Raw genomic sequence first — 9,675 nt, 5'->3', positions numbered from 1 at the left:
TGGGGTCTCTCCCGAGAGCCGTGTTTCCCCCGCGTGCTCCATCCCGGCGGGATGGGATCTGCCGCAGCGGTCCATGTTCTCCAAACCGGGGTCTACCCTCAGATGGGCTCCACCCGGGGGCCACGCCGCCCGGGCGCAGACCAGCTCCTCCTCAAGGTCCGGCTCTGCCCCGGCATGGTGCGGCAAGGGGCTCTCTGGGACACCCCCGGAGCAGAGCCTCCTCCGGCGCGTCCCTCTGGAGCGGCGCGAAAACAGGTTACCCTGTCCAGGGTGGAACTTGCCCAGAAGCAAGAGTCCACGGCAGGATGCAGGACGTTCCCGAGAGGTCACGCGGTCCCCTCTGGCTCTAGGGAGCTGGTGCTGGCGAGACCCCAGCCACAGCTCGTCCTCGGCGGTGGAGGGGTTCCCCTTCCCTGGGAGGCAAGGAAGTAACGCCGGGCCAGCCCCAATCGCGTGTTCCGGGCTGCTCACCTGGGAGAAGTCCAGGTTCCCCCGAAGGCGGCAGTGTTCTTCCTCGTCCAGGGTCAGACACCGGGGAGAACTTTGCCTGCTCCTGACTGCCAAACTCTTAGTGAGATAATGATGGAGGGAAAGAGCTGAGGACGGTTTTGGGTGGGACAGGTGATTCCTGGGATAAATATGCACTGGGAGGCAGGGAGGATGCGGTAACAGCCTGCGGATGATGGAGGTGTGAGGGACGTGATCCCCAGCCGAGTGGGGGGTTGCTAAAGGTGGCGCAGAAAGGTGTAATGAGGCAAAATGGGATTTCATGAATACAAAGGGCACATCAAGGGAGATGATCAGGGCGTGGGACCCCCCCAACCCCCCCAATGTTTGGTTTGTAAAATAGGCCACCAAGCAGCTGGCAGCAGAGGGGAGAGCTGGTCTCTCCCCTCCCAGGGAAAAGAGGGTCTCTCCATTCCACAGCAGGCAAGTGGGACCTTCTCTCTGCATCCTTTCATCCTCGTTGTCACCCAAAAGGAGCAAACTGGGTCCCCTCTCAGCCTTGTGCCTCGAGTGAGAACTGCTCCCAGATTAGAAATAATCCCCATCTGCCCTCCTTCCTCTTGGCCCACACAAGGAGGAAGGTGGGTGCATCCCCTGAGTCTCAGGGACACAAGGAGGGAGAAGAGGTGCTCTCAAAATTTCTTCTGGGAAGAAGAGTCTTTGCCCACTTGACACATCCCAAGGGAGAGCTCTCCCTCAGGGAAAAGACATCAGAAACACCTTGCTCCTCCATCCCCGCACCACTGACACACCCTTCGAGGCCTCTGCCTAGGCAGTTGGGGCAGCAGGGTCTTGGAGGTTCAGCGTGGTCCCAGCAGAGTCACACCTTCCCTCTGCCCTCTTCGAAGACTAAAGGTGCTTTTGCAAACATGGGTGAGTGCCTCCTGTCCCCAGGATGGGGCTACACAGAGTTTATCCAGGCACTGGCCCTGCCCCAGCCCTGCCCTGGCAGCTGGAACACCCGGCAGCGCTTGCTTACTTTGGAAGGCAGGCTGGACCCTGATCCTCCGGCTTCAGCTCGCTCTGCAGCAGATCAGGCTCTTGTTTGACTATAACTCCTGGGGCAGAGGAGTCTGTCCCACTGCGTCCTGGGAAGAGGAGAGATGTGTTACTAGCATGGGAAAGTTTCCCCTCTTTTACAGTAATTGCTTGTAATAACATCTTGCACATCCCCTTTCATCCTACGGCTGATGCCTTTCCCAGATGAGACACCCAGAAGTGCAGCTGCCACCGGAACAGAGCAAGACAATTTGTTTACAAGGCAGGCTCGTGCTCTCGGCGGCCGAGGGCAGGAGGAAGGGGAGGCTGCCGTCTCCGTGTCCACGCAGGCAGCTCAGGGGGATGGCCTGCATTGTTCTAGGTCAGGATAACAAGGCCCTTCCGCAACCCTTTTCCTATGGGAATCCCGACAGGTTGTTGTCCCTCTCCGTAGGAGGGGAAGCGCGGCACCAGGGGGCTGAAGCGACTCATCCGTCGGACGCCAGTGCTGAAGGGGGCGAAGGAGGGAAGTGGGGCCTGACGGAGCTTTCCAGCTCCAGTTGGGAGACACCAGGCCACAAAGCAAGCCCAGAGCCCACCCTGCCACTTTCCCAGTGCAGCTCCGCGTGCTTGGCGTTGTCCCTGCTTCCTGCTGGCCTCCCACCGTGCTTGGGCTCTCCCATGCCCACAGACCATCCTGCTTTCAGCCTGGCTGCATCCCATCGTGCCCTTGGACTGTCGAATTCCCGGTACATCTTTTGCCCAAATGTGCAGGTGACTGAAGCGTGCACAGAAATCTCCACAAGGATCTATCACCACTTACAGTCTCTCCTTCCTCTCTCCTTTCCCACTGCCTTTCCACGCCTCAGATCTTGCCTTCATCCATCCCTTTTGCCGCTGTGCAGGGTCCAAGGTCCCTCTGGAGAGCAGAGACTCAGAGGCAAAGGGGACATAGCTGAAAATGATCCTCACTATGAGACTTGAGACAGGAATTTCCTTTCTCTTACAGAGACTGGCTCAGAAACTGCTGATTCGAGGGCTTGGGAGACACTGGAAAGATGGGATTTGTCCTGTGAGAAGGCCTCTCTTCCTATCAATAGCAGAGAGAGCCCAAATGGCCAGCACAGTTTAGGCCTTGCATTCCCCTCTGCCGTGAATCCCACCAGGAGAGATAAGCCCCACCGGACATTCCCAACCCTCTGAGTCACCCAGGGCTGTGCTCAGCCATGTGCCAAGGGCCAAGGACACCGGCTGTGCTGCAGGTCTGCAGCCTCTGAGCACCTGAAGGTGGACAGAAAGATTCAGGGTCTGACATGTTTCGCAGTGAAAACTGCAATCCCATGGGTTTTTTTCCCCAGGAAAATCAGGCAGCAGAAAAGGAGTTTAGAGAGAGATGGGTCAATGTGACAAAAGGCTGCTGGTGATTTTTCAACTCTATGTTATTTGGCTTTGGATGCTAGTAAAAATGACACTCATAAAAGGCCTCTTTTGTGTACCTACAATAGGAGTGGGTGCTGGGGTGTCAGTTCGAGTATCAGTGAATTTTAAGGGCAGACAAGGCCACTGTGGGGGAGAGCAGCGCTGCAGCACTGTTGGGGTACAGTGGACTGGGGGCTTTGCCTGACAGGGGTTAGTGCTGAAACATTAAAACCCCAGCAGCCCGCTCCTGCTCACTGGAATTGTGGCTGCCGCCTGTCCCGCTGTGGTCCCGCTCAATGTCACAGGGCACTCCACGGCATCTGGATCCATGCGCTCCCAGTGAAGTCAGGCTTTCCAGGCGACAGCTCTGATCATTGTAATTCCAAAGGATTGCAAGGGGTGGGGGAGGAAACATCTCTATTTTCCTTCTATTTTTATGAGCATATGATAGCACTTTAATATGAAATTACTTGTTTTGCTGCATCCCTCGGTATTCCAGGCTGGGCTCCAAGCCACCCGGGGGCAGTGACAGACTGCCAGTGACCTCAAAGGCCCAGCACCAGCCACTTTCTTCTTTGGTTCCTGTCCATTTTGCACACAGCAAAAACAGAGAAGAAAAAACACCCTCACATGTCCGACCAGATGAAAATCCCTCCGCAAGACCACATTTGAAGACTTTGTAGAGTCAAACTCTGTGCCGACATTCAGGCTCCCGTCCTTCTGCAGCTCCTGAAATTTCCACGCACTTGGGTTGTTTGTAGGAACAGCCACTGTCTCCAGGCGATGGGGATGGATTGTAATCTTTGTTCGTGTATGTGGAGTGACTGACGCAGATGTTTGTACAATGGGTGCTTTATAAAGTGACAAAATACTTTCAAACTAAGTGGGCAGCATCACTTGCTTGAAGGGTGCCTTCCAAATTACCATCAGTCTTCCCCTTCAGAAGCCTGGGGCACGAAAACACTGTTTCTCACATGCGAGGGCTCAGCGGAGTCTGAAAATCCAAACCAAGGCGCATCGCGGGGCTCTGAGCTCTTGAACCCAGAGCTGCTCCAGACAGCGCCTTCCCCGTTACTGACCCCGTGTTCTTCAGTGCCACCACTGCAGTGACCGTGAGCAGCCCTGGCCTGCCCGTCCTGTCCGTGGCACGGTGAGGACGAGGGAGGGATGAGGGGCAGCCCCTGCTGCGCCACAGGCGGTGGCCGCACCCAGGGCTGCCCTCAGCGCAGCCGCCATCACACGACAGAACACGAGCCGTGCCTCCAGCGCCCGGACAGAGCAGGGGCACCGCGGCCGGGGAGGGCTGCGGGCAGGGGTCGGTCCCGGCAGGCGGCTCCGTGCCCAGCACCGGTGGCGGTGCCCGCCGCCGCCGCCCCCAAGGCTCTCCCCGCCGGGGCCGCCGCGCCGCCCGTGCCGCGCCGCCATTGGCTGCCGGGCTGCGATTGGCGGCGGGACGGGGCAGCGGGCGGGGCGGGGCCGCCGCCGCACGTGAGGCCGCAGGCGCGAGGCGAGGGCGGACGGGCCCCGATCTCGGTCAGCGCTCCCCGCGTCCGCGCCGCGGGTTCGGGACGCGCCCCCGGGTCGCTTCGACGGCTGCTCGAGCCCCCCCTCGGCGGGTACGCGGCGAGCCCGGGGCGGGCGGGGGGCGGCTGAGCCGGGCCGGGTCGGGGGCGCCTCGGGCTGCGGCCGCCTCACTGCGCCCGCTGTGGCGCCCCCTGGCGGGCGCGGAGGCCGGTGCGGGGTCGGACGGACACCGGGACGGTGCGGGGACAACGCGGGCTGTCCCGCAGCGCTGCCCCGCGGGGCACGGGCACACTCGGCTCTGCAGACATCGGCCCTGCCACGTCCCAGCCCCAAACCATAGGGGACAGCCCGAAGAGGGCAGGCAGGCGCTGGTCCCCGAGTCCGCGGCACGACGCTGTCTGTCCCTGCAGGAGGCCCATGGGTTCCCCCACGGCCACGCCGCAGCTGCTGTACCGCAGCACCCGCCTGCTGCGCACGGCCTTCCAGCATCTCCACCAGCAGCAGCAGCGAGCCGATGTCTTCTGTGATGTGGTCCTGCGGGCGGAAGGTGAGCGGGCAGCGTCTCCGAGGGAGGGGCCAGCGCACCTGGGGAGCTGCGGGAAGGGTCTCTGCAACCCCCTAGGAAGGCCTGGGGTAAGCAGGAAGGGCTGCAGGGCAGTGACAGCCACTGTTGCCTTGCAGGCGAAGCGGTGGTGGCCCACTGCAGTGTTCTCTCCGTCTGTAGCCCCTTCTTCATGGAGCAGCTGGGCCGGAAGCTGCCCCCCCAGGGTTGCAGGGTGGTGCTGGAGCTGTCGGGGCTGAAGATTGGGGTGCTGCGCAAGCTGGTGCACTTCTTCTACACTGCCGAGCTGGAGGTGACGCAGGAGGAGGTGCACGAGGTGCTGGCAGCTGCCCGCCGCCTCCGTGTCACCGAGCTCGAGTCGCTGCAGCTCTGGGGAGGACGCCTGGTGAGACTGGGACCCCAGCGGCAGCTCAACCGCTCCTGCCTGCATTCCACTCAGGAAGTCTCCACCATGGCGGCAGCACCTGACCCAGCTGAGCCTGGCAGTGCCAGCTCTGGGGTGTCCCCCCAGAAGCAGCCACACTCCCTGGGGCACACATGCCCCAGCCCCATCGGGCGGATGAGGCTGCGGAAGGTGGAGAGCTGGGGCTGCTGGGAGGTGGTGCGGGAGGTGCAGCCCGCCCCTGTGCCTCGTGCAGTGCTGGTGGGCGATGTGGGGGTGACAGAAGCGCAGCCCCCCCAGGATGTGCATGCACGGGAGCAGGTGAGCAAGTGCTCCCCATGCCAGCAGCCCACCCGTGCAAACGGGATGCAGCAGTGTGGGGACTCCCCTGTGTCCCAGCAGGGCTGCCAGCAGGCAGTACCCCCAGAGACCCCTGGAAGTGACACCGGGGAGGAGGAGGTGGATGTGGGGACAGAGGAGCTGCCCCTGCTCCCTGGCACAGTCTGCCTCTGGCCCTGTCCCTCATCTGAGTCAGAAGAGGAGGTGGATGTTCTCACCTAGGGGGGGCTGGCTCTACTTCTCCCCCCACCACTGCCTGTACCCCTTGAGCTGTGTGTCCTTGGAATAAAGGGCCGGAGCTGTGCTGTGGAGTACTAAACTTTATTGGAGAATGGGGGGACAACGCGGGGTGTGGAGGGAGCCAGGGGTGTGGCAGTGGCAGAGCTGCAGCATCAGGGACGAGACTGGGGCTGGCGGGTGCCCCCCACTTGGTCTCGCCTCTTCATGGACGCTCGTGCCGCCTGCGCCGGTCCTGGCTCCGCTGTGGAGAGAGGGAAGTTGGTCCCTGTTTGTCTCGTCGCTGTCTTGTGCCCGCTCACCCAGCCAGCACCTCTATGCCAAGCTGCTCTTCAGGGCTTCCACTACAGTCTCCGGCTGAGGGAACTTCAGCTTGCGGGGGGGGCCCCTTCCCGATACCGCTCCACAGCTCCACGGCTGCAGAGATAAGGGGGATTATGGGATCAGGGGTGCCGGGGAACCCCTGCCGCCCCGCAGCCCAGCACTTACTACTGCCGTCCTCCTTCACCAGGGACACCTCGAAGCTGTTCCTGCGTGGTGGCTGGGGGTTGATGTCCACGGGGAGGTGGGCCATGGCTTCGCGCAGGGCCGCGCTCACCGCCGCCGCGTTGCGCCCGAACACGCGTCAGCTCTTGCTGTGGGGACACGGCGGTCAGCGACCCGAGGGGTACCCAAGGACCTCACAGCACCTCCGGCAGCTCGGCTGCTCACCAGTGCTCGATGACGACACGGGGGCCGATGTCCCCGGGGCTGCCCTCCTCCTGAGGCTGGGCCCGAGCCCTCTTCTGCGGGGCTGCCGCTGTCTCCGGTGCCTCGGCCGCCGCCGGCCGCTGGGCTCCGCGCTTCCTCCCGCGGGGAGCCATCCTGGGAGAGCCGAGGCGGTGGGGCCTACGCCGGAGCAGGAAAGGGGCTCCGGGAATGCCGCTCTGGGGTGAGAAAGGATCTCGGGTACCCCGCTGTCAGGGGATTGAGAGGTGGCTCCCTATGGGGACACTGCTGTGGGAGAGGGCCGGGAAGGGACAATCCCCGGAGATGCGCCACTGGGGGAAATGAGGGCCCCCGCTGGGATCGTGCTGTGGAGGGCGGGAAGCGGCTCCCCCGCTGGGATCGTGCTGTGGAGGGCGGGAAGCGGCTTCCCAGGGATCCCGCCACAGTGTGTGGCTGGGGAGAGTAAAGGGAGAGCAGGGAAGCGGGGCCGCGGGGCAGGGAAGGGACAGACGCGGGGACTGGAGCGGCCGCGCCGCCTCCTACCTGCTGCTGGCCACGTGCCTTGAGCGCGCGCCGCCTGAGGGCGGAGCCGGAAGGGGCGGGGCCGGGGGACACGGAGCCCCCTGCAGACACAGGTTTCCCCCGCGCAGCCCCAGCCAATCAGAACGCGGGAGCTCAGCAGGGGCCACGCCCCCATACGCGGTCCGGGACCGGGGACACGGGATACGGACACGAGATACGGGACACGGACCGTTTATTGTCAGCGATGGATGAGAGCGAGTGTTAACCGAGGCGGGGCCCCTCCTACCGCCCTGCCCGCACGGGGCCGGGGGGCACCGCTGCTTTCCCGGGGCTCAGCCGGGACAAGTCCCCACGGAGAGCGGCTCCGGGCAGGGCCGGGTGGGCCCGCGGGGCCGGTGCCGCCAGGGTGATGGTGACAGTGATGGGCGACAGTACAGGGCAGCTTCTACTTGTCCTTCTTGGTCTCCTCCTGAGGCGCAGCCGCTGGCACGGCTGGGGGCTCCCCAGGGCCCTCCTCCCGTGGCTTCGACTGCTTCTTGGCCTTCTGGTAGAGCTCGTTGAGGTTGAACTCCCGGATCACATTCTCCTGCAGCCAAGAGGTAGCATCAGCACCACTGGGGACCTCGTGCTCCCCTCTTCTTCCCAGGCACAGGCTGGGCAGGGGAACAGAGGGCTGCAGGGTCCCACCCACCTCAGAGAAGGTCCAGGACACAGCCCGGCCCTTCTTGTCGATCTGCGGTCGCCGCATGATCTCTGTCCCACCCTGGAAGAGGATGAGGGTGGGCAGCTGCTTGGTGAGAGGCGAGGTGCTGACCTTGTACCTGTGTCAGGACAAGCCAACAGTGACCCTCAGGCAGCCTGAGGGGGCTGGAGGGTCGCAGGGACTGGAGGGTCACAAAGTGGGCCCTGCTTGCCCAGGCTGTGTTCTCCACACCTGGTGCTGACGTCTGTGTACCGGCCAACATCCACCTTCCCAAACTGGAGTCCTGAGCAGTTGTACCTGGGCAGGATGGGGATGCATGGCTGTGAGGAACGCAGGGGACCGCGGGCCCCGTTACCCATCAAGAGCCCAGCGGGTGCCACTCACTTGAGAGAGAGGTCAGCGAAGATGGGGGCAAAAGACTGGCACTCACTGGACCAGTTGGCAAAGAACTCAACAATCCATGTCACCCGCTTGTCCCTCTCCAGCTCCTCCTGCCACAGGGACATGGGGTTGGGGGGGTTGGCAGAGTCCCCCAAAACCCCCAGGGCTGGGGAGTTACTCACATCGATGGTCTTGTCACTGAAGTACTTGATGTATTCAGGGCCCATGTAAAGGGGTGGCTTGCAGGTCATCAGGAACACTGCAATGACAGCACCCTGAGACCCCCAGTGCCAGGAGGGCCAGGCTGGGCCTGGGACAGAGCTCCTCCACCCTAGAGCAGTGAGGGGGAGCCAGGACAAGGCAATTCTAGGGCAGGAAGAGAGCCAGGCTCACCTATGCACAGTGTGAGGTAGAGCAGCCCCATGCGGATGTCGAGGCGGAAGAACAGGATGGCGTTGGCCACTTTGCTGAACATGAAGATATTCCCGATGTGCTGTTCCACGGTGACTGCGATGCAAATAGGAATAAGGGATGGGGCCAGATTCCCCCAAGAAGGTTGGGGGTAACTTCAGGGAGGGCTGGATCTGGTCCTCCAGATGCCACCCCACTCAGATCTTTAGAGAAGGCCCCATAGGCAGCCCCAGCCCCCCACGTTTCCCTGACTCACTGGAGCGCCGGTTCTTCATCATGACAATGGCACTGAGGAACATGAGGATCTCCACCTCCCTCTGGCACAGAGAAGGGACAGCATGAGCTGGAAGCGCTCAGGACACCTTGGAGGCATGCCTGGCCTAGCCTGGCCTAGGGACCGGCGGCCATGCCAGGCCCTACTGGCCCCAAGGCCCTGTCAGAGCCCAGAGCCCCCATCCCTCCCGGGGGAGAACAGCGAGGAGAGGGGCTGCCCCGCGGGGTTGGGCTCGACCGCTGCCTGTGGGGGCCTCTCGGCTGTCGGGGGACATCGCAGAGCAACGCCAAGGGTACCGGCCATCTCCTCCCTCAGCCAGGCCGGGGTGCTGGGTGAGCAGGAGGGGAGCCAGGCAAGGGCCGGGGGTGCAGGGACAGGCCCGGGAACAGGCCAGGAATGCGGAGACAGGTCCGGGTCCAGGCCAGGGGTACAGGGACAGGCCGCGCCGCCTCACCCAGTCAAAGTCACACGGGTTGCCATCCTCTCGCTGCGAGGGCAGCCCACGGCAGAGCGGCGGGACCTTGCGTACGAGCAGGAAGGCGGCGGCGAGCAGCGCGGAGAGCGGGTAGTAGGGCCGGGCGAGCCACCGGCAGAGGCCGGGCAGACCCCACAGCAGCGCCAGCAGCGGCGCTACCACCGCCATCTTCCCTCCGCCCCACTCACTGCCGTAGGGGCGGGGCCTCCCAGCGCCGGCCAATGGCGAGCGGCGAGGCGGGCGCTCCCCTGCG

General features: G+C 63.3%; 2 protein-coding genes across 2 annotated transcripts; both read right to left on the bottom strand.

Moving 5' to 3' along the window:
• Positions 1-6,013: 6,013 nt before the first annotated feature.
• SELENOH (selenoprotein H) lies at positions 6,014-7,235 on the bottom strand. Its single transcript, XM_040066583.2, is given in 5 exon segments — positions 6,014-6,335; positions 6,337-6,365; positions 6,438-6,583; positions 6,660-6,874; positions 7,200-7,235. Coding segments are annotated over 4 exon segments (399 nt in total). The 5' UTR covers positions 6,812-6,874; positions 7,200-7,235; the 3' UTR covers positions 6,014-6,263.
• Positions 7,236-7,383: 148 nt separating this feature from the next.
• On the bottom strand, positions 7,384-9,629 carry TMX2 (thioredoxin related transmembrane protein 2). Its single transcript, XM_040066582.2, has 8 exons — positions 9,402-9,629; positions 8,930-8,990; positions 8,656-8,769; positions 8,445-8,521; positions 8,266-8,372; positions 8,113-8,178; positions 7,870-7,999; positions 7,384-7,764 (listed from the first exon to the last, which is right to left on the bottom strand). Exons 1-8 carry the CDS (start codon positions 9,588-9,590, stop codon positions 7,624-7,626), a joined length of 885 nt encoding a protein of 294 aa, XP_039922516.1. The 5' UTR covers positions 9,591-9,629; the 3' UTR covers positions 7,384-7,623.
• Between the last annotated feature and the right edge of the window lie 46 nt (positions 9,630-9,675).

Source organism: Hirundo rustica, chromosome 6 (genome assembly GCF_015227805.2).
Source record: "Hirundo rustica isolate bHirRus1 chromosome 6, bHirRus1.pri.v3, whole genome shotgun sequence".
Taxonomy (NCBI): Eukaryota; Metazoa; Chordata; class Aves; order Passeriformes; family Hirundinidae; genus Hirundo; species Hirundo rustica.
This window is presented reverse-complemented; position numbering and strand designations above follow the sequence as displayed.